The 24,161-nt window shown below is 38.4% G+C and overlaps 1 protein-coding gene and 1 long non-coding RNA gene across 5 annotated transcripts in view; one reads left to right on the top strand and one right to left on the bottom strand.

Annotated features, from left to right (window-relative positions):
* The window catches only part of LOC121812025, a 35,909-nt gene extending 23,301 nt beyond the window's left edge, over positions 1–12,608 (top strand). The window contains exons 2-4 of the long non-coding RNA XR_006052825.1: positions 2,606–2,749; positions 10,408–11,906; positions 12,429–12,608. This is a non-coding gene — a long non-coding RNA (uncharacterized LOC121812025). The remainder of the gene's footprint in view (positions 1–2,605; positions 2,750–10,407; positions 11,907–12,428) is intronic.
* gne (glucosamine (UDP-N-acetyl)-2-epimerase/N-acetylmannosamine kinase) lies at positions 777–23,208 on the bottom strand. Of its 4 annotated transcripts, none has more exons than XM_042213031.1 (15): positions 23,041–23,201; positions 13,104–13,127; positions 12,927–12,998; positions 12,544–12,692; positions 11,639–11,885; positions 10,935–11,142; positions 10,696–10,848; positions 10,377–10,589; positions 9,763–9,850; positions 8,938–9,148; positions 8,701–8,830; positions 8,393–8,614; positions 7,139–7,321; positions 5,239–5,355; positions 777–2,740 (listed from the first exon to the last, which is right to left on the bottom strand). In XM_042213031.1, exons 1-15 carry the CDS (start codon positions 23,041–23,043, stop codon positions 2,505–2,507), a joined length of 2,256 nt encoding a protein of 751 aa, XP_042068965.1. In that variant the 5' UTR covers positions 23,044–23,201; the 3' UTR covers positions 777–2,504. The 4 variants fall into 4 exon arrangements, with proteins under 4 accessions (XP_042068965.1, XP_005944547.1, XP_005944550.1 ...); XM_005944485.3 differs by lacking the exon at positions 23,041–23,201 and adding an exon at positions 15,829–16,640; XM_005944488.3 differs by lacking the exon at positions 13,104–13,127 and having other exon boundaries at positions 23,041–23,208.
* Positions 23,209–24,161: the final 953 nt, after the last annotated feature.

Genomic DNA, 24,161 nt, shown 5'->3' with positions numbered 1-24,161 from the left:
CTAACACTAGTCTCAAGGACAGATGCACAAAGGACACCTGAACACCTCTCCACTTTCAAGGCCAGTTCACACACTAACTAACCAAGTAGCTCCTAGCCAGCATTTATATTGTTGGGCAGCTGATTGGGGACAGGTGGACACTGAAAAATGTCTGGCAGCTGAATTCAACAGAGTCAGAATACACCGAAAACACCCACACAACACAAGGCATGCTAAGAGCCTTTAAGAGCCTTTATGTCAGTGTGCTTGGATCACCAATGTCTGATAAGACACATTTCTTCTGTCCTTTGAAGTCGGCAGATCTTTCTTGGGGATTCCACCCCAACAACAAGTACTAGCAACAGTGGAAAGAAAAAAACTCCCTTTTAACAGTTAGAAATCACCATCTAACAGTTAAAAATCTGGTGGCAGTAGCCTTTCACTGCGGCCAGTAGGGGGTCAGGGTAGGAAGACTTATTTTTGAGGTCTGGTGGCTTTGAAAGGGATCATAAATGAGATGAAAATTGATAGCTTGATTTTTTTTCATAGACTTACACTCTACTACAAGATGCACTTTCTTTCAACAACTGCCTGGCAGAATTTTGCATACATTTTTAGTGCAATTCATCTTTATATTTGTCATTGGACGTAGACCTAACTTGTTAGAAGTTATCACCATTGGCTTTTTTTTGACTTATTAATTCTTGCTTTTTCAGTTATTGATTTCATCAATGAGCAAAAAGAACAAAGGTGTAAAAAAACAGCCTCATATTCTCGGCAGTGAAACTTGCAAACGGTGGTAATTAAAAGTTCTTTATTACACAAATATCAACAGCCTTTTAGATTCAAAACTGGCTTAACTGTTGCTAGCACAGATTCAACAAGATAAAATAAACATCTTGGCCCATGTTGATAGCCACACACAGTTGCTGCAGATTTGTCAGCTAGACATCCATGAAGCCAGTCTTCCCCTTCCACCACATCCCAAAGGTGCTGCGTTGGATTGAGATCTGGTGACTTTGGAGGGTTTTTTTTGACTACACTGGCGTGTTCATGAAGCAAGTTTAAGAAGTTCTGAGCTTTGTGACGTGATTAGAGATTTGCGTTAACAAGCAGATGAATCGGCGTAAAGTGTTCAGTGTTTGTTCGTTAATATTAAAACTGATCTGGTCAACAGATAGGAGAGGAGCCACTATCGAGTGCTCAACATTTGTAGGAATTCCTTCAGGTCCACTGGAAAAGCATTTCAGGTGAAAACCTCATAAAGACCTCAATGCATGTTTAATACATAAATTAAACATTGATAAGTTTTAAAACAAAACTGAAGACATCAAAATTTGAAAACTAATTTAAAAAAAGAAAGAAAAAATTGATTAAATAGGTGTTTTGCCTTCTAAACAGTAAATATTTTAATCTGGTCAAATGACACCTTAGATGTATACTCACTGTAACAGTTCAAAGATGCAAAGAAAAAATGTTTGAACTGCTATGCAGTTTCAATTTTTCTTTGGACACTAACTAAAAAGTTGAATAATAAATACTTAATTAACTTCAGTCTTTTTCTTACAATTGTCTAAAACTTATTTTCTCGATGAATATTAAACAAACATCCACAGAAATGTATTTAAAACTTACAAATAGCATGTATTGTGCAATGCAGTATAAAGGTGTACATAAAAACCATGTTGTACATCTTCAGAAGAATAACATCTTCATAACAAGCCTGGGAAAAACTTAAACAAAACAAACAAACAAACAACCCCCCCAACCTCTTATCATACTATAGCATCCATAGATCCAAAGCAGTTTTAATCATGTTTATTATACACCAAACACCGACAACATTAAAACCACCTGCCTAGTACTCTGCATGTCCCACTTGTCCTCTAAATGGGGCAAAGGTCTTGTGGGTTGAATCTTTATAGTAAGGCAAGGCTGGTGCTGCTGTTGGGGACTACTACCACATTGTTGGGTATTCTTCATGTAAGTGAGTTGTAGTTTTAATGTTGTGACAGATTGGTGTATATTTAAAGTTACTTAATACCATTTTAGATTATTTCATTCATAAAAAAGAAGAAGAAGAACAACAACAACAACAACACACACAAAAAACTAAAAATGTAAATTGTGTATGTTCCATACAATTGGAAATGCAACATCTGCACAAAATTGATAGAAAACTAAAGTTACAATAGAAAGAAAGCAACAGAAGCAAGATTCAGCTATAATTTGGTCACAAGGTTTCTATAAATAGACTATTCCATCCATCCACACCACAAGCACAGAAGGAAGGTTCTAGCTTGTACAGATAAGTTTTGGAGATTAATTCAACCTCGATACTATAGGCACTGTACAAAAGAGAATTAGGATTTCTGGCCCATGCACTAGATCCACTCCCACTTCACATGTGTTTCCGGATTTTAATCCGACTAACAGACTTCAACTTTGGAAAATAATAACTGTACTTGTATGTTTGTTAGACCACAGGGACAAAACTGCCTTGCAGGTTTTAATGATTTTGTTCTTTAATATATTCTTCTGGTTGCATAGTCTAACACCATGCTGGCTGCTCCAAGTAAAGCTGGTTCTTCCAAGTCTGATGTTACAACCTTGATGTTTTGGACAGAGAAGAGCGCTCTCTGCGAGATGACATGCTGCACTGGCGCCTGGTAGTAAGAGGCCAAGACTCCAGACAGAATCACCTGTGAAGGGTTGACTATGTGGAGGATGTTGATGATGCCCACACCCAGTGCAGTGGCGGCTAAAAAGGGTAAGAACACATAAGGAAGTTATATTTTATCTTTTTTTAAATATATCTTTTAAAACATTACCACATAATCTAAATAACAGGCTGCCTATTTCCATCCGTTTCCACGTGTATGCCAGGTTTTGAGATTTCTTTCATATAACAAAAGGGGTGTGTTATAAACGGTAACACACGGCTGTGTTAACCCCACAGAAGAACTCCTACTCAAAAAAAACACCTCACAAAACTTGCGACATGGCGTAACTCGGCCCATAACCGTAGCACGTTGGAGCAGTGTGCTCACATGATAGAGCGGCTGTGTGTATTTGTAGAGGAAACCAGTGGCTGAACAACAGCAGCACGTTTAAGCTTGATAAGCTGCTGTTAGAATTTATTTAATATTACTTTCTAGACCAGGATCTTTTTCTACGTAGCTGACGGCTGGTAACTGTGCAGGGGCGGATCTAGCAAAGTTTAGCCAGGGGGGCCTATAGAGATTGAAAATGTGACGTCATTCACGGGTAGAACCGCAAAGAATTCTGGGAACTCGTGGCAAGAGGTACTAGCGCACGCAGGCTTTCAATTGAAATCAGTTATACAGCGATAAAATGAAACACAAAAATGTCAAGAAGCTGTTGTATTATTAACTGCAATAGCCGGTCGCATGACAGCCACGGGAAGCCGACGGGTAAAGAGATCGGTTGTTATCGGATTACGTCGTTGAAGAGAAATTGTTCAAGCCATGTTTCCTGAAGTAACAAAGACGCGACGGATGGCCTGGATTGCAGCCATTCAAAGACAAAATATAACGTCCCAGAACACTCCAGCTCACAGGTTAGTCTGCTCCAAGCATTTACACGAAGGTCAGTCTGCTGTTGTAGTTAATGCGTCATTTTTCTTAACATAATTGGTGATATAGGTTACAAGCAAGTCTGGCGCTGAACAGAAATTGTTGCACTATGCTCCTTTATTTATTGTGCATAAATAGTGAATTGTCCTGACACAATATTGCGTTTCGCTTCTGTTATTATGGTACATTGACAAAAACATATACTTTTATTCACAGGATAAAACAGTTTTTTTGTATCACCAGTTGCCCAGTGCGATTACAGCATACAATATTATTGTCACTGCTACATTTCTGTGATGCTACCAGAAATTATTTCCACTACTAATTAATTACCGTTGAGCTCAAAGGTCCTATTAATAAACGGTTAACGAATGTGTATTTATGACGACGATTTGTGAGACTGGTAAACTTATGATAGGTACGATGGTCTTTCGTTCTACACAGTGCATTTCAAGGTCCTGCACCCATCCGTCGGTAAACTGTACCTGGGCTTGTTGCAGTGACCGGAAGTTACTAAAAACTTCATGAGCGTATGCACTCACTCCAAGAAGCGTATAATTATAAATCTGAGTGTGGTGAAAGTTGGGCAGCATGCTAACGTCTTTTGTCCACTCTGTGTGCTCGTACGGGTCTGACCCTTTCACTCCTTTGATTTTTTTCCTCGTATCTTTTCTTTGACTTTTCATCAAGTCCGTCTTTGTACGGACCGACATTGTTCTCCTTCGTTTTGTACATTCCTTTTTTGGGGGGCAAAGAAAAAGCAAGAATTTATTGGAACTGGAAAATTAACGTTTTGCGGTGCTGCAAATGCTTGCATTTGATGCGGTACTTGGATTGTTTTGCCACGAGTTCCCGGCATGCAATGCGCGAAAGTCACGTGGTCTGTCAATCTCTATATGGCATTCACAGGGAAAAGGGGGCACAAAGACATACTTTTCTTTCTTATTCTCATTTAAAATGACTAGCTTTTAATAAATAATTATCTGAATCTTACACCCAAAAGTTTTAATCTGATGTAAGATGTCCATTACTGTATATAGTAACTGTTAAGTCTAATATACCCTAGTAAGCTATAGTGCTTTTTCCTTTGGGAAGATACCATCTGTGCAGTCTGCAATTCTGTTGAAGGAAGATGTTGAATCTATTTAATTATTCTTGAAAAATAATTTATTTCTGTGCATTTTTTTCCAACCTGCATCAAATTAAAAATAAATTTTTGCTGGGAGTTTGCAACCCTGTTAGTTAGGTTGCTTAATATTTCTGCTAAGTACTCTTTAAAATACCAGAATAGGAAGGATTAAGTTTATTAGATTGATCAGTATTACTGAACTATGAAATATTTTGGGTGCAGTGTATTTTTTTACATACAGGTATAACAGAATAGCTTTAGTGTTGTTGTTTATTTAAACTTGAGTATGAACTTATACAAAATGCAGCAAGATATTTAAAAAAAAGAGTTTTATTGATTAAAAAACACTATATCGGATTCATATCGGTATCGGCAGATATCCAAATTTATGATATCGGTATCAGACATAAAAAAGTGGTATCGTGCCATCTCTAATTTAGACCACTGCTGAGGTAGAAATATTGCCAACCCCATTTTCAAGCTAGGTGAACCTACTATTCTCTACTATTTTCTCTGTGTCCTTTGTGAACTAACCCTTGGTCAGAACAGCGTCGGCTTTGGAGTTTCCCATTTTGGCTGCACTGATAAGATGTGCAGCAGTGATTGGCTCTGAGAGTTTCATATCCATCCCCTCCACCTTCAACAGATCCTCTGTAAAAAACAAACACACAAACAAAAAAAAACACATGGATAATGATAAATGGAATGAAGCCACTTGAGACATACAACAAGAAGTGTTATGCTTAATTACTTCCTGACGTCGTGCATTCCTGTGCTGGATTTAAACTGACTTTACAGCTTAAGAAACAGGAACTAGCATTGCAGGATACAGTTTTATCTAAATAATACCAATCTCACTGTTTACCAGATTATCATGTGATGGATGACTGAGTTGCTAAACAAAAACTCAATAAATATATATTTGTTTAAAAAGATTATAGAATACAACATAAAACCATAAGAGTTGAGGTACAATTTTCTCTACCCCATCAAGAAAATACATGCCCCAATTTAAAAACAAACAAACAAACAAAAAAACCCACCCCGGCCTTCTGTGTAAAATGTAAATAAAAACAGAATACAACACTTTCCCAAACCCATAAACCCACATTTTACTCAAAACAGAAAATATAAAATCGTATCAAACATTTTAACAGAGTCACTTTACTATTTAATGAAAAATATTTGCTCATTTTGAATTTGATGCCAGCAACACATCTCAAAAGTTGGGAACTAATTATACTAATATTAACTGGCAACAGGTCAGAAACATGATTGGGGATAAAAGGTTGACCACTCCATCTATCAATGCAGGTTAAATCTCTATCACTCAAAGGAGGAGCCATGTGTTAGCATCTGCTTAAAATTTCCTGGGTAAACACTACTTAGGCTACTTCTGTGCTTACATTGAACTTATGCTGTTTCAGTACTATTGCACTATAATACTGATTGCTGCTGCTACCACTTAGTGTCAATACATTCACACTCTTGGGTAGGGATGGGTACCGGTGGGTTCTGACATAAACGGTAGTAACCAGACAGAAAAGCAGCGCACATTTCGGTGCTTTATTTCGGTGCTTTTTTTTCCTGAGCTGTGATACACTTCTAGCCAATCATTTTACCTTTGCGAGGATAGTAGGCTTTGAGTAGGCTAACCACGTTATTACATTAATGCATGTAAGGTGAACTAGCAAACATCATCATAGCTACATGCGGCTGTCTTCTTGTTTGATGGCAGATACTCCCTTCACCCTGGCCAAAAAGGCTAAAATGACCAAAGAAAAAGTGGAAAATAGTTAAACATGAGAGGTTTTTGGACAAAGTTTGTGTTTTTTCCATTGTTTAAGCACTGCTTCCAGCCAAGAGTGATACCATATATGCCCCATAGCTGCAGAAAAGGCTGACATTGTTATCTTTTTACAAAAAACCAGCTAAACATGAGAGGTTTTTGGACCAATTTTCTGTTCTCCATTCTTTAAGCACCGGTTTGAGCACCGTTTGAGCACCGGCACCGTTTCAAAAGTACCGATTTGGCACCGGTATCGGATAAAACCTAAACGATACCCATCCCTACTCTTGGATAGTCTGTCATCATGACAGCAGCATACAAGCAACATGGATATGAACCCTGCTCCTGACGACACTGACAAAGTATTTTCATTTCGTTAGAGGCGATCCTGCCAATGCTCTATTAAAAAAAAAAAAGTTGATGGTGTAAAATTTAGTTGCACTTTCTGTTGCTCTGGTATCGTTAGAAAACTTGTAAAAGATTAGCTGCTGGATAAAGATTTATTTTGTGTTTATGTTTTTGTGGAGAGATTTCAATTTTTACATTTTCAAAGGTTTCTAAAGCCAAGTGTTGGTAAGCGCTTAGCCAATATCCACTATTCAAAAACAAAAAAAACAAAAAACAAAAACAAAACAAATCTCTCACCATCATGCAGTTTTTTGGCCTCTCTTTGAAGGGCCATCCCAGATGCATAGGCCTCTATACAGCCACGGCTGCCACACATACACTCTGGGCCTTCCAGGGAAACCATGATGTGACCCAGCTCAGCAGCACAGAAGGTACTACCATGGACCAACTCATTGTGATGGATAATTCCTCCTCCAATACCTGCACACAGAGTCAAAATATTTTTTACTTCCTGAGACTTAAATAACCAGACGATGTAATTTACAAAAAGAATAAGGCAGTAAATATTATTTCAGCTGTAAAAATCATCATCGTAGTTTGTTTGAATTCATACAGGTCTCACAGTTATCATTAGTGGTGCAACGGATCAAAAATCTCACGGTTCGGATCGGGTCACGGTTTTAAGTCACGGATCGGATCAATTTTCGGATCAGCAAAAAAAGAAAATAGACAAAAATTTAACATTTAATTATTGAAGTATTTTTTTGCCTGTTAAAAACATTCACCTCAAGACTCATTCCACGCAATTATTAAAAAAAAAAAAATGGTACAATATAGGGCAGCATAGGGCTTTGTATCTACCACTCAATTCAATTCAATTTTATTTATAAAGCGCCACATCACAGCAACAGTCGGCTCAAGGCGCTTTATATTGTAAGGTAGACCCTACAATAATACACACCACTCATTATATCGCACTCCGCTGTGATATAATGAGCTGTCACGTTGCTTTCCGTTGCCCTGGAGGTCCACCCATTTGTAGTAGTTAGGGCAACAGAAGATGCCTGGGACAGTTCAGCCATAACTTAAATCTTTTCCTGCTCATACATGCTTGGAACGATCTTGCCACTAAAGTGGACGCGAACGGGATATCATAGCGTGGCTCAAGCACGTTCATCATAGTTTAAACCCCTTGTTTTGCACAACGGAATACGGCCTCCCGTCTGCAGCTAAACACCCCAATAGCTTTTGTAATAGCTTTAGCCCGGTCGGACTGGGCAGCAAAGGGCTGCTTAAATACCGCAAACTCCTCTGCTCCTCCACTTGGACTGCTAACGCTGGCCATAACTAGTGCTTGACAGACCCACCACGCACACCATACATATACTTTTTTTTTTCTTCTTTTTCGAATCTTCGGATCACGTGCGTGCCGAACCGTGGAGTGGGATCGGTTCGGATTACGGATCAACCGTGATCCGCTGCACCACTAGTTATCAAGCAAATAGATGAAGATCCTCATCTGAAAAACTTTAAAAAACAAAAACTTCTCACCTGTTCCTGTGATGACTGTGACAAAGTTCTCCACTCCTTTGCCGTGACCAAACTTCCTCTCTGCCAGTGCAGCACAGTTGCCATCATTGTCAACCCAGACGGGTAGGTGTAAAGCATCTGATATGGGCGTTCTTAGGTCCACAGAAGACCACTCCTGAATCAGCTTTGTGGAGTGAAGGACCACACCATCTTGGGGGTTTACACGCCCACCAGTGGACACTCCTAAAGAGCAGAAATAAATCTGAAATTGTTGTGCTGGGTTTTTTTCCTATGTGTAAATGTGTTTTAGTATTAGTGTGTTTTCATACCGACACCAAGTATTCTACAGTTAAGGCCCACAGCATCCCGCATGGCATCATTGCACATCTTTAATATGAGCTCCATTCTGGCCTCGAAAGTCTTTGGATTGGGCTGGCTGTATTTCTTCACTATGGTGCCCTGGAAAAGTTTAAAAAACAAAACAGCAGAACAGACAAAAGCTTTTGAAAGTGAAAATGAAGAAACATTTAAAAAAACATTTAAAGTTTAGTGTTCATCCAGCCTACCCTCATGCAGACAATGGCCACTCTGAGGTTGGTCCCTCCCAGGTCGACGGCCAAAGCACTTTGTGTCTCTAGGATATGATCAATGTCCTGAGAAATCGGATCTTTCACAGGAGGGAAGCAGAAGGTCTTTTGGAGAGGCTCGTCCAGGTCAATAGAACGGAGAAACTTGAGAATACGAGGCACTGCGTTGCCATCACCATAAATCTTAGAACTAATTTAAACAAACAAACAAACAAACAAACATATTTGCTTATATAAACATTTTTTAAAATTTTGTTTTGACTCCAAATACAGTTCAGTGTAACCCATTGTTACATTATTACCTTCTCCTGATTCTCAAACCTTTTTTTTTAATTATGTCACAGACAGTGACTCTGCCATAACCCCTTTTTTTTTTTAAATAATTTGGATAAAATCTGCCTTATAGACGAACAGTTTGGTAAAGTAACACAGTTTTCTTCTTTCTAAGACTGCACACAATAATCATATACATCCTGCCATTTCCTGCTACTTCTAATATCTTAAAGGGCTTTAACAAAGACAATTCATCAACTGACTCATTTGATAGATATGCAAAAAGTAAGTACTGGCTGGCAGAGGAAAAACAGGTCACACAACTTGAATGTGACAAACTGATAATGACAGACTAATTTCCAACATATTTTTGAAATCCTGTTCAACAGGACTTTAACTGGCACTGTAAGTAAAGTTACTGAAAATATACAGCAGTTCCTTCATTGAAAGAAGGCTTGGCAAATGAAAATACACAGTTAAAAATTTGATCAAACACCCAGGGGACAAATGAAGATTGCACACTGGCCATACCAGGGGTATCTCTTTCCAAACTGCAGCTCCAGAGCATGGTAGATTTTATTGTGAGTGTCGGCATCTCTGACATGTAAAACATTTTCACCTGGGAGAAAAAAAAATGTCCTCAAGTTAATAAGAAAAACAACCTGAGACAGATTTAGCAGAACAATACAGCTTGGTAGGTTGAGGAAAATAACCTTGATGTTTTTGTACTATTTTGTCTTCCAGCAGCCTCAATCCTTTAAATGTTCAAGGACAATTAATTCATGTCCCAGTAAATGATTCTTTCCAGCTATACCACACATACTGACATTATATTACTCAATCATTAACATATACTAAAAAAATAAATAAAACGTCTTTTGGACTATGATGACCTGACTGTCTACTAATAGTGCTGGGTGTTTGTCTCCTGGAGATGGGATTGATAGCGGATATTATGGGAATAGTATGAGAAAGTTCATGATGGGATAATCATTCCCGCTGTAACTTTTTTTCACCTTTTCCTCTTGATATTGCATGACTTAAAAAAAAAAAAGAAGAAGAAGAAAACGTTGCGCCTTTGTTTAGCTCCTGTGAAGCTTTGTATGAGATAAGCTCAGGGCAATTGACATTCTTGTTACACCTACCTGTTTCTCTGCCTGTTTGTCTTGTTCCCAGGTTAATGACAGGTGTGCCAAAGGCCCCAGCCTCTCGTACCCCGCAGCTGCTGTTTCCAATCATGCAGCCAGCATGTGACACAAGCTGGATGAACTGCTCAAAAGGAATGTGCTTCACTGCTCGGAAGTTTGGGTGTTGCTCAATCCCCTTTCTTCGCATAACACGTACCATCTCCTTACTTCCTGTTTATAGGAGAAATGCTTATGTTATTTTTCTCAACTTTTGTTTGAGTGTCCAAACCTTATTGAAAAGAGGACTTTAAAAACAGTAACCACAGGTGGAGCTAACCGGCATCAATGTTGGGAAAGAGGATGAGAGTCTTCTTGTTGAAGGAAATCAACGCATCCAGCATCAGCCCATAGATTTTAATAGAGTGCTGGATGTTCGTCGTGACCGGGTGCTGCAATGCTACAATATAGTCACCTTCCTGGACTTTGTCATCTGCAAGATGCAAATATCACATAAAATACAAACGTAGACTTATTTCTCATTAAATAATTTTGTCCTGTGAATATATTTCTGCATACCCAACCAGCTTTTGATGATATCCATGTAGTCCTCTCTGTGATGAGACAATAGCAGCTTGTCATATGAAGGGCAGCCAGCAAGGAGGATACGAGAGTGGTCCTCACACATAGCTATGAGGTGCTGCTCTGCCATCCGTGTGCAGCAGGCGTGGTAATGGGCCAGTTTACTGATAGCATGGCGGATTGAGTCATCAATTGTACCACTAACCTGGAACAAGCAGCACAGGATAGAGTTAAAAAATAATAATAATACTGATGTAACCACCCCCATCCTCCAGTAGCTAGTGTCCCCTATGTTTTAAATTCTAGGTGACTCCCTTCTTTTGTTATCACAAGATTTTCAGAAAACCTGACCTCTGAACTTGATCTCAAGGTCAAGGTCACCAAAATTCAAACTCCTCTGGCATGTTTTTGAAGATGCACCTATTGTATGAATTAGAAAACTCTAGGTGACAACTTTTGAGATACTGTTATGACATAGTTGGGTGTCCAAGCTGTCCACCCGCCCAGCCCATCAGCCTTTTACAGCTGAGGGGTAAAACAAAAAGAAGAAAAGATTCTGCACTGGCAGAATGCATAAAAAAATCTAAGTACTTATGATGCAATATTGCCCCCATATTTTCATTTTCTTTTCATTGTGTGCTGCTTTCAAGAAATGTAATTGCCTCTAATGAAGGAGAAACTGTTCAACTGGGTTTCCTCACCTCTCCTCCCTCCAGGTGAAGTATTCTAATATTCATTAATGCTGCAGCAGTAGCCAAAGCGAGAGCATCGAAACGATCACCGTGTACGACCAGGATGTCAGGTTTCAGTCTCTGTATAACATCAGGGAGTTTTACAAGTGCCAGCCCAACACTTTCCACCATGGCAGCCTCGTCCTCTCCTCTCACAATAGTGTGGAGCTTCGAGCCAATGTCAAAGTCGTCCTGCTCAATCATCCGAAAAGTGTTCCTGCAAAAACAAAACATTTCGGTAAGTTGCAAACAGCACAATGTATACTGAAAGTTCCAAATCATGGGATGGCAACAAAAGGTTTCATTTTTGCAATGTTTTTGAGATGCAAGAAAGAAAGAAAAAAAGACTGGAAGCTTATTTTTGGAACTTGGCAATGTGAGATTCAAATTTTAAATGCTGACCAAGTTATCGGAGTTATCTTTTGCACACAAATATTGAGTGAGTATGGAAAATATGACATGTCTCTATGAATATTCTAGGCTTATATACTCGGTCTTGCTTAAAACATGCAGACCATTGTTATACTGTCTGTGCAGTTGTTTGACTCCTTTACAAATGTTCGAATCCCATCCGTTAGACACCAAAACTGGATAAATATCACAAATCTCTCAAATCTCAAACTCACTATTGATATCAATGTTTTTTTGCCGTCACTCCACAACTGTAATCTTTTCCTCAGCAACCAAACCGCATGAGTTGCTATGTAATTTTACTCCTAGTAAATCAGTTATGTGGTTTGGATGCACTGGTGGTTTACAGGTCACCGAGCAAACAAAATGTTGTTGGCTATTTTGTGAGCATCTTCTGAAGGTCCACAAGTGAAAAAGAAAAGAAAAAGTGGCATTTGCAAAGGAAAAAAGTTGGGTCGTCTTACCCGTAGTCATCAATGAGATGTGAACCAAGCACCACAACTTCCAGTTCAAAGTCTTCTGGGTGGGATTTGATCCCAGACATGATGGGGGCCAGCTTGGAATAATCTGCTCTGTTGCATGTTGCCACACACACCCTCAGTTTCCTCTTACACTAAACCAGAAAACAGTGTAACCATCACACGCACAGAGACACACACAGACAGTTTTTGTCATTTTAATTTAGTATGCAAAACAAAGAAATACGTCTCTCAGTTATTTCACTGAGGTCTGAAGGAATATTATCATCTCCACACATCCTTGAATTTCAACTATATACTACATATGCATCTGCTTCACAACAACTATATACTTTTTTTTTTAATTGAGCCAAGACATAAAATCATACCTGATTTGACTCTCCCATCTTTTCCATTGATTTCTTCTCTTTGTTCCTTTGCATTCTCAGAAAATACTGCTCCTGGGGGAAAATAAAAATGCTGTAGGTAAGATCAAAATAAAAATGTGTAAAACATTATCTTATACATTATTTTCTTTATACACAACACCCACAGATCATACTCACTTGGGCCTTCCAAATATTCAGAGGCTGAAGCATGAAAATAAACAAAACTACACTAAAAATGATTCATATTTATGAAGAACACACGCTAACACATTATTTACCCGACAGAAAACATGCTCTACAACAGTGCTTTACTTTACAAGGCCAAAGTGACACACCTAGTAATGTGACGTAAGAAAACCTGTAGCACCAGCTATGCAGCTAATAACACTTTCAGCTTAACAGAAACACAGAAAGACGTATGCGAGAACTTTGGATTGGCAAAGACATAATTTATAGTACTTTTTAAATGTAAACTGTCATACTGTCTTCTGTGAGAAAAAAATTATTGTTCCTCTTCCATTCACCCATTATTCTGAATAAATACCAGATCCTGCAATATGTCATTTTAAAGGATTTATAGCTCCTCCAACATGATGATAGCTTTGTTTATTCACTAGACAATATTGCTTCTATTTGCTGCAAGGAAGAAACCATATCAGTTGTGTTTTACCAGTCTGTCTATATATTTAGGCAAATGAGGTATATCACTAATGCTGGTAACATATAATATTCAAGGTTCAAGGTTCTTTATTTGTCACATGCATAGTTATACAAGTATAACACACAGTGAAAGGTAGCCTGACACGCTCCTCGACATGTGCAAAAATGTGTTGTTGTTTTTTTTACTACAAAGTTATCTGGATAAGCCAAAACTTTGTATTACATTTAGTTGGTCAAATTACAAAGTCTCAAAAAATGTCTCAAAAAATACTTTTTTTTAAAAAGTCCAGGATAAGGTGGAGGAGGAGCCATGGCATGGATGAAGGTTTCAAAACCCTGTTTATCCATAATGTGCTTGAGATGTTCTGTGAAAGAGCTTAACAAAGCTACAAGACAAACAATTTAACCCTGGGTTAAACACTTTTGTGCGCCTGTTTATCCTGACTGCTAATGTAAAATGCCCTGGTTGTGATGATCTTGCCTTGTAGTACTGTCTAAGAAACATCCTCTGTGTCTTTCTGTTGCTTAAACAGGTAGTTCCAGATCCTGCTAGTCTTAGGGAAACAACCTGAACGATGTCATTTAAGGGATGCAATAGGCACATAAATGACACACCTAAAAACAAAATAGTAAAAGATGAGCCTGTTCAAATCTTGACATTCATCTTCCTTTGTCACTAAGGATAAATAAGACCAATTTACATAAGGACATAAGGGGTAAAAGTTCCGAGCTGTCAAATTTGTTCTTAATTTTATCAATTTCTATGATCTCTGCCTTATAGAATAATGTTATGGTTACAGATTAGAAAAAAAAACACAAGTTTGAATTCAATTCAGTACTTTGTTGTCCCACAAGGGGAAATTTGTTTAGCACCAAGGGCAATGTATAGTGTATACACACACTATATCGTGTATACAATATAGTGTGTTAAATCTAAATAAAATCATAAATAGATGTTATTCAAATTATTTAAACCCATGTTTACATATAAAAATGCAAATAAATCGTGAAATTGAGAAAGATTTGAATATGAAACTACAACCAAGTTAGTCTATCGTTATACAATAATGTAACTAAAGCAGTGATGCTTAACATTTTCTTTTCCTTGGCATTTGAGTACAACGGTAAAGATGTAAACATTTCACTTGTTAGCATATAGCTCTAAATCAACAGTCTTGCTCTTGTCAGGTACTAACACCATTTTAAAGCAGAAATCCTAAAACTTGAGCCAATATTTCTTCCACAGAACATACAGCTAGCAACTCACAGATAGTCAGTGTGTTGTTATCATTATGCTGCCTCTGTTGCAAACTTTTGAGTTTAATGGAAATAACACAAGAGAAACTAGTAAGCTAAGCATGGCCTTGAAGAAATAACTGCAGCTAGTCTATTGAAACCACATCTGACAATCAAGGTTTGAGACTGAGAAGCTGAAGTATCATAAGATGGTCCTACCCTGAAGGACAGAGCCATGAATCTAGCCACTGAGCTCCACTGAAAGTGTTTACTGGGGTCACAAATCAAATGGGTAGTAGCGCTATTTTCCATGTATAGCGTTCTACACAATCCACTTCCTTCTGCTAAAATAGCAGGTATAAGGTGTATCCACATTGGCTTCACTTTCAGGCCTGGACCTCTACATCTTTCAAATATAGTATGTTTTCAGTAGCATTTTGTAGCTTTCCATCATTGCCTCCAAAATCAAGTACCTTGAAAGAAATGTGGATGATGTCTGTTGTTAACCGTTAAGTAATAGAAAAGCTGGTTTTGTTTTGTTTAGAATGAGGGCTTTGCTGCAGGAAAAGGCACCCTCACTTTAATTATTAAGAATTCTATCAGCTATCACAGCAGTGTGGTGCACCATGTTCTTCAACCCAATTTCAACCAAGTATTCATGCCAAGTGTTATATCTGTGATTTAGTTAAAGCAACATTAATTCTGGTGTTACATACACGGGTAAATCCTGTAATTTACCCTAAATTGTATTCAGCATGCGGTTGGTTCCACTCAAGCATCACAAGACAGCATCAGAAGCCAGCATTAAGGTATGGGAGGGGGCAGGGATGCATGCAGAACGCAAAGGCAGGAATGACACAGCAATAGGAGGCAGACAGAGATGCTCAACGTACAGAAGGGAGAAAAGAAAATGAGCAGCAATAATCAGATGATGATTTAAAACAAACGAACAAATAAAAAAATATATGGAATCATGCTAAATGACAAAAAGGCCCATCTGACTTACGTGAGGACTTATCTGCACAGAACCCAGATGCATATCCATGCCACACCTCTACAGATTCTTGGCTAAAAAGCAATCTTTGATTGTTATTATTATATTCTTATTATCCAAGGATTTGTTTTTGCCGTTATCATGGATGTATTGAGGAACGAAGGGAGAGCATGCGCAACCCAGCACACAGCAGGAGAGAAAGGAAGTGAGAGAGGTAGCGCGACACAGACATAGAGCTGGGGGAGGAGCAGGAGACGAGGGTAGGGTTCAATTGAAATAATGCCAATGATTCACAGAGTATGTGACAGCAAACAATGAAGAACAAAGGCTTGGCACTTCATACTCTATATCATATGCCTCTAGTTATTATTACAAAGTAAAGTAATTCCCTATTGCAGTAATAGACATGAAATTGTTAAGTGCTGTTTTTCATGACCCTGTTTAAAAAAAAGAAAGAAAAAACGTCTATGCAATGTTAAACTAAAATGAAAACGCATAGTAATGATTTACTAATAATTTCAAAAAATATTAAAGCAGCTTTAAATAGTGTTTAGCTGCCACTGTACATTTAAAAGGTGCAAGAATTTGACTCCAATTAATTCAGTGATTATCAAACCAAATCTGCTGTCAGCATGAAACTGAATTGAACTGCACAAACTAAATTGAACTACATTAATTAAGTCAATTTAAATGAATGATTAAAGGGGTCATAGTAGGGATAGTTACAGGAAAACATTTATGCACAATATATTGATACAATAACCACTACTGCAAATACTGACTTTGAATTTATACATATAAACATTAACTTTACAAATATATTTTTACCTATATTTTTTAAAAATACAAAGAATAAAAAAAAAAAAGACTACAACATTATGTTTAACAAATTATTTGACAACTAATCTTTTAGTCTGTGTCACAGCTTACCTATGTCAGTAGAAGAAGAAAAACAGATTGAAATTTACCGTTAGGCCCTAACGATCCTTTTTCTCTCTCTCTGAATAATTAACGGTCATCAGTGCTGGGCCATGTGCCTAAAAACATGCAACATTCACATTTAAAGCAGCACGCTATTATTCCTATGAAGCTGAAAGTATTTATCAAAGTCAAATAGCTGGATACAAATACAACCTCGACTTGTAACTGACCAGTAGGGAAAGGTTACATTCAGTGGTGGGTCTAATTATTAACCTTTTGTAAGCAGACGTGTGCAACTCAGGCAATTATGTTCAGACAGGTTTTGACCATTCTCCCTATAGGGCATGAGACTTGAGAGAGAATCATAAGAGGAGGCAACCATACTATAGTTTTTAATTATGTGGGGATGTCTGAATAAAGTCATGAATGAGGGACATTTCACAACTGACAGAAACGTCACTATGCATTGCATCTCTTAAAACGGCTTTAAGGAAGCAATGAAAACAGATATGTTTATGTAGTGAAAAATCACAATATCAGGATCTGCTGTCAGCATGAAACTGAATTGACAGCTCGTCCTTGCATCAACAGCTAACACTTTAGCATGCAAACACGCAAATATTATACCACTTGTAAAGGATCCAGCTTTGCCTGGGCCCAAGCTGACTGAAGATCAATAGGTGAAGCTGAAAGCTGCGTGGTCTTATACAAAAATTTGAACGTATCTTTAAAAAAAAAACACGCTAAAGAGGAGTTGGAGAATCTAGCTTGAAATCTGTGTACAGTTCAAAAGCCAGTCATATCAATCACTGAATGTAACAGTGAACTCATCTCCAAATGTTAGAAGGTGTACAAAGAGATAACCGCTTATTTCTGAAATATATTGGTCTTTATGCTATTCAATAAATACAAATAATTCTGAATGTAATGTATTTTTCAATAAATATTGAAGCAGGACTTTCTTTTTATGCAAAATCAATAATATGCAAAGGCAGTGCTAAACAGCTAATATACATGCCACCTATACAACAAGCTTCCCAAGTTCACAACACGTTAAAAGAAAAGGAAGTGTAACACATTGTTCAGTTGCTTTCTTAAACAGGTTTTTCTTTTTTGAAACATCTCTCACTGCCATTATATTGACCAAAGAAAGCACATATTCTGAAATAAAATTAAAAATAAAACAGTGGTGAACATTCCCAGGAGGGGCCAGCCAACCAAAATAAGAGTCTATTGTCAACTCATTCAAGAGCTGTTGACTGTTAACCTACTGATTCAAGACATCACTTATATAACTACAAAAAGTAAGTAATTTGTGTTTGGTCAATTATTTGTTTACGGTGACAATGCCTATTCACAGTATGTTTTACATTTGTAAGGAAAATAGATTTTTTTGGTTAAGTAACCGAGTTGTGTTGCACCGATGAAAATCACGCCAAATCTTCTGTGCTAAATAATGCCAAAAAACGTATTCTGCTACTGCTATGATCTAAAGAGACTCAAGAACAATGTTGTTGACATTTATCAGTGTAAAAAGGGCTACAAAGCCATTTTTACACTTTGGGACGGCAACAAGCCATGGTGAGAGCCATTCTCCATAAATGGAGCAAACCTGGAACAGTGGTGAACATTCCCAGGAGTGGCCAGCCAATCAAAATAAGAGTCTATTGTCAACTCATCCAAGAGCTCACAAAAGAATCCCAAACAACTAAAGAACTGTAGGCCTCCCTTGTCTGAGTTACGGTCTGTGTTCATGAGGTAAGAGAATATTTCAGTTTTCTTATCTTGTGTTATTTCAACTCTTAAGACTTCTAAAGCATTTTTATTGCCTGATAAAGACTGGTTGCATGCCAGTGCACAAACCCACTTACTGGCACAGACAAACCCTTGGAAAGTTGCAGTTGAACTTGGAATGTGTGTGCAAGCTGTTACATCATGTGTCAAAACCGTCCCAAGTGGCCGCCTACTCCCATAAGACTGAATTACTGTAGGAGTTCAAATTAAAACGGAGACAAATATGATGCACCGTACTCCATTCTGCCATACCGGATAGAGAGTCATAGTGCTCACTGGCTCCGTAGGACTTTGTTTATTTAAGTAGTTCAGGGACCTGCAGGATCCTGCTTCACTCAATTTGCATAGGAGTTCAAGGTAACTTAGAAAAATTATCTATATACAGGGAAAAAAGTGACAGAACACTGAAAAATAGGAACAACAGCAGCTAAAATGTTCATTCAGATATATAAAGTCTTCATTAAAAAGCACAGAGGGAAGTACTTCCTGCTTTGCCCTAAGTAAATATGTTGCAACACAAAGAAATCCACACGAAGAACACTCTTCATCCATGACAGTAATCTTTGAATTTAAAAGTTGATCTAACTGCTTTCCTTTTCAAAGGTACCCAGTTTCTGTAGTTCTGTTGTGCAGTTAAAATGTTTGCAAAGACACAAATAGGCCAAAGTCCACACCAAATATTTATTAAATATGGCTGCCAAAATGCCAACAGCACCTTATTTGCAGTCTAGGCTTTTCTTGTATTACCAGTCTATGTAACACAATGGTGTAGTGTCAACCAGTATAGCACACCGTCTTCCAAAGAATAGGGAGCAGTCACAACTAAGCCCAGACGTAGTCACATGATTGCTTCTCTCCTGCACACTGCTCATAAAAACTGCAAATAAAGCCTGACAAAATGACAGTTGAGGACCTTAAAGACAACTACGATGTAACCTTAGTGACACTTCCATGTAAAGGAAATACTGAGAATACCATTACCAAACTTATGGTACTGTATAATGGTTATGACACATGATAGTTAAATATTTGACATCAGGGTTTGCACTGCCTCAACAAGCTGTCAATTCTATTAAGAACTATGCAAATACATTACCATCCGCATACAGCTGGAACATCCTGGTATACAAATTATACAGATCAGGTGTGCTGACTGACAAATAACACAAAAATAGCAATACAGAGTCAAAAGCAGCTCCCAGGTAAGACCAGGAGAGTAAAAGGGCATCATGGATAATCTGCATTTTTTCCCATTAAGCTGACCAAGAACTGAATGTAAGGGTCTTCCTGTGTGGACATTGTTTTACACTGTGCAGCAAAGACTAGAACGTGTTGTACAGAGATTTCCAGCCCACAGCCCACTCAGTAGCTCTCTATTTCTCTGTCCATGAAGCTTTCAGCCCAGATATCCTCCAATCCCTGACAGATTATACCACATCCACTGTTTCAAGATTAGTTTTAATGTAGATGCACACTTATAAAATCAAATAATAAATTAATTAAACTGCTTTAATATTTAAACATTATAATTTATTCAGCTGTTTTCAGCAGGCCAGTAAAAATATACATGGGCCAGTAAAGCTCAGAGCCCGGACCCAGAGCGGTTATGTTGGATACAAAATTTTTACTAACATTATTTTTAAACATCTATGGTAAATGGTAAATGGCCTGCATTTGTATAGCGCTTTTCTAGTCCCTAAGGACCCCAAAGCGCTTTACACTACATTCAGTCATTCACCCATTCACACATTCTAAATCATCAGTACATCTGTTTTCTACAGCAGTAAACGTGGCATCAAAGCACAGGCCAACTGTCAGCACTGATGATCTTGTTCTACTCGCTTTTCTTCATGCTCTTTAAAAACACACAGACCCACCTACACACATGAACAAAAACACATACAAAAGGACGCACACCAAATCTTCCTCATACCGGAGACCGTCACAACACTTTTTTTAAGCTCCTCTTAACACAGAGGTTAAAAGCGCTTGAACACTGCTAGCATAATGGACAGACTTTTGACGGGGCTTGCACACAAACGCAAAGCAGGAGATGAATATAAATATATGCAGGAGATAAATGTGTTTCCAAACCAACTTCCTTCCAAGCCAAAGACTAGAAAATATGGTGAAAATATGGTGAAGCATATTCCATTCGGCTTCACCTGCACAAGTGCCAAGGTAGGTCTCCCCTGCAGAATTGGTTTTCCCTGCGTCGGGAGCACGCGCTGGGCTCTCCAAATCACGGACAAACAGTATCCTACATTCTTGATTTTTAGTTCACAAACACTTCTTGTAATGACTAACTACTCCTGACATGTTGGAGATGTTAGCTCTTTATACAATAAAATTACAGTGGGATACAAATAATATCAGGCTGATCCTGCCACAATTTGTTTCCCCGGTTCAAATCACGGACAAACAGTATCCCACAGCTGTTTATGTTTTTGAACCTATTTTGCACAGAGAGGCATTTTTTGAAAAATGTATTGATAGCAATGTTGAATATTATTACACAGGAAAAAAACACAACTACACGTAAAATAATTACACCGTGACGCCTCTGCCTTTCTAAATGGAGGGACAGTAACTGCGTGTGTATATGTAAACGTGTAAAACCTGCAGATAGTCAGATTAACAGCAACAGTATTTTGTCTCTATCTGCCATTCTGCAATTCAGCTCATGTAAACAATAACGTGGCGCACAGCGTGACGTGACAAAAAGGCACATACCTTTGACCTTGCGCGACGAACTCTGTATTCCTCGTCCGCACGTAAACACAAAAAGGGAGTTTTTAAAAATCAAAGTTTTCAGTGATTCGAAACGCCGTTTACTTTGTGGACGAAAGACCCAAACGCATAGAAACAGCTGCGTTTTCAGAAATACTCATGTAGGTGTGGACGTAGCACAAAAGAGTTTGTAGTTTATTTTAGCACTACCTGTAATTTATTGCTTAATTATCTGCTTAATTGTTGTTAAAGAAGTGTGTGTGTGTGGGGAGGCCTAGCAAAAAATTTTGGGAACCACTGTCTTAACATATTGAAGCATTCAAACAAGACCGAGTAAATACTGCTTGACTATAATTATCTACAAGGGTGGGACAGTGGTGGTGGAGCTTACATCATAAAACACAATCATAAATGACTCTTAAATATGCAGCAACTATTCCCATACTTTTTCTGAGCAAACAAAGCAATAAATCAGGAAATGTGCACACATCCTGCTTCCATCCTTCTTTACTGGTTTGCTATGTAATCACACCTGTTTGAATATATGCAGGAATACCTTATAAACGTATTACAATTTTCAATCCATTACACTCTGGTATTTTTATTTCACCTTTACATCACTCATTCATAACCCCGACCGGTTATCGCCAAAGCACTTGCTCATAGAGGGTCATATGACTGTTGGGGTTGTTTTCTCCTGTCTTCTTTGTATTATTGTAGGATCTTTACTTTACAATTATGATATTCATTCACTTGTCCTGTAAAGGCTTACACACAACATTCAGACATCTAAAAAATGGACAGAGTATTCTATCCAACCAACCATAATCTTCAAGTCATCCAGTTCAGACAAGTTGAGACGTTACATTAATACCACACTGCCATCTAATGTCGTTTTTAAGAAAGAAAGCTTTTTAGGGCAGTTCTACCACTGGTGTCTTGCAGATGTGGTTACACTACTAACTGGAACTTTCATCCACACCCACCTGCTCAAATTACATCAATGCTCTTGTGTGGATGTTTTATAGGTGGCCGGTGCAATCGGTGCAACATAACACACTAAATGCCAACCTTAACCATTATAATTTTTTTCAGTTGTTTTCAGGAGGTCAGTAAAAATATACACGGCCCAGTAAAGCTCAGAGGGTACAGGGACACCCAGTGACTGACCGTTAACTTAACAACCCCTTACATAATGCCAGTTTGTAAGTGCTTGCCCTGATTTCTATTTAAAAATTAATCACCACTACGTATCGCTGAACTCAGTTGCAGAAAGTCATCCTTCTGCAACCAGAAATATTTTTAGACTAGATAAAGATTAAAATGATTCCCTTCGGACTTTTCTAAACGTAAAATAACGTTTAAAGAATTCAAGACATGCTCGGGCGGGTACAATCGGACTAATTTGTTATTTTCGCCTTATGTTCAAACGAATAGCTGTCTCAAGGAAGTTTAACTGTTTTAAATGAGGGCGGCTGTCGCCTGGTTTAGCCAGAAACTTATGCTAGGGTTAGCTAGCACGTTAGGAATCAATATAGTAAATGAGCTAAGAGCGCTGCTAACACCAGCACACCCCTTACAGGGCGCTGTTTCCCAGTTTGAGTGAGTGACACTTTATCCGGACAATCCCCAAAAAGTGAACAAACGTTTCGGAGTGGCCTGACACTCCAAGCTAGCTATGGTTAGCTGGCGAAATTATACTAAAGTTCCGTGAAGTTTCCATCTGTGTAGCCATCATTTTAATCAGATTGCTGTGGAAATCCACTTACAGAAACTCACCATGAATCCTCCAGAAACGCCGTCCTCATCTCACGCTAAAACCATCGATGGCCACACTTTTTTCTATTCCGCTTTTGGGTTTCTGTGATTACGTCCCCAGTACTGTACATTGGTGCTCTCACACGAGGGGGTTTCAAGCTAACGCAAACATGAAGCAAATCGCGACGACACCAGATGCACATAGTTTGGACCTTCAAAATAAAAGCCAGAGCGCTCACGATCAACGCCTTTTACACGGCGGGACTCAACACAATCTGTAACAATACCGGTCGTGTGTGTGTGTGTGTTATTTTACCCTTGTAAAGTTACTGTCCTAAAAACACAATTGTGCACGCTTTTAAGCTTTTATTTTATTGAACCCTACCCGGAAGTGCTATTGGTTGAGTTTTCCCCCTAAGCTTTATCATTACTCCAGGGGAATGCAAAGATACGTCAAAAAACCTGGCAACAACGTAGAATTAAACGAAATTACGCATATGGATAACGCAGTTAGACTTTACACGTAGTCAAATATGGTGGGGGAAATCGGAATGCTGCACATCTCTTCTGGAAAGATTTGTACACACTGGTTATATTGTGCAAATGAAAACTGAACGCATGGTTTGGAATTGTTAAAACTGATTTAAAACTATGTTACAGTACATAGTGCAACACGCATGTTGAATCTAGAAACTGTAGCACTAGCAGGTTACAGTGATTTAACCTTGAGGAAAACATTGCGACGACATTATTTCTTTGGGCATGAACCTAGTCAGCTAGAGAAACACATAAATGAATGTCTTTCTAAGCAGTACCTTTACACAGCAGTGTTTTCGTCTTGGATGCAGCCCCCACAATGACTGATGCTATTTTATAACTGCTGCATTGCAGAGTTCATTCCCTGAAAAGCAGGACTGAAGTAGCATGAACTGACTGCATCATGGTGGTTTGGATGGACCCTTAGAGGAAACTCAGCAGAGGGTGGAAAGACGTTTGAAAAGCATGAAAAGTGTATGACTGAGCACTGAACTGGCCTGTGAAGTCAAGGAAGCAAGTAAAGGAGTGAGTGTGTGAAATGCATTAGGAGATACACTCATACATGCCCTCCCCCCTTTGCTCTTTCCTCCTCCCAATTAGCCTTA

This window comes from Haplochromis burtoni, unplaced genomic scaffold (assembly GCF_018398535.1).
Source record: "Haplochromis burtoni strain Fernald_Lab_line unplaced genomic scaffold, NCSU_Asbu1 Contig_409, whole genome shotgun sequence".
Taxonomy (NCBI): domain Eukaryota; kingdom Metazoa; phylum Chordata; class Actinopteri; order Cichliformes; family Cichlidae; genus Haplochromis; species Haplochromis burtoni.
Note: the sequence above shows the minus strand (reverse complement) of the source record. Positions and strands in the feature narration are given on the sequence as shown.

Coding starts and splice junctions, on each gene's coding strand:
- gne (XM_005944485.3), bottom strand. CDS start 15,867: ATGGATATGCATCTGGGTTCTGTGCAGATAAGTCCTCAC. Junction 8,615..8,700: donor CTGTAGAATACTTGGTGTCG/GTATGAAAACAC, acceptor TCTGCTCTTTAG/GAGTGTCCACTGGTGGGCGT. Junction 5,356..7,138: donor GGCCAAAAAACTGCATGATG/GTGAGAGATTTG, acceptor TGTTTTTTACAG/AGGATCTGTTGAAGGTGGAG.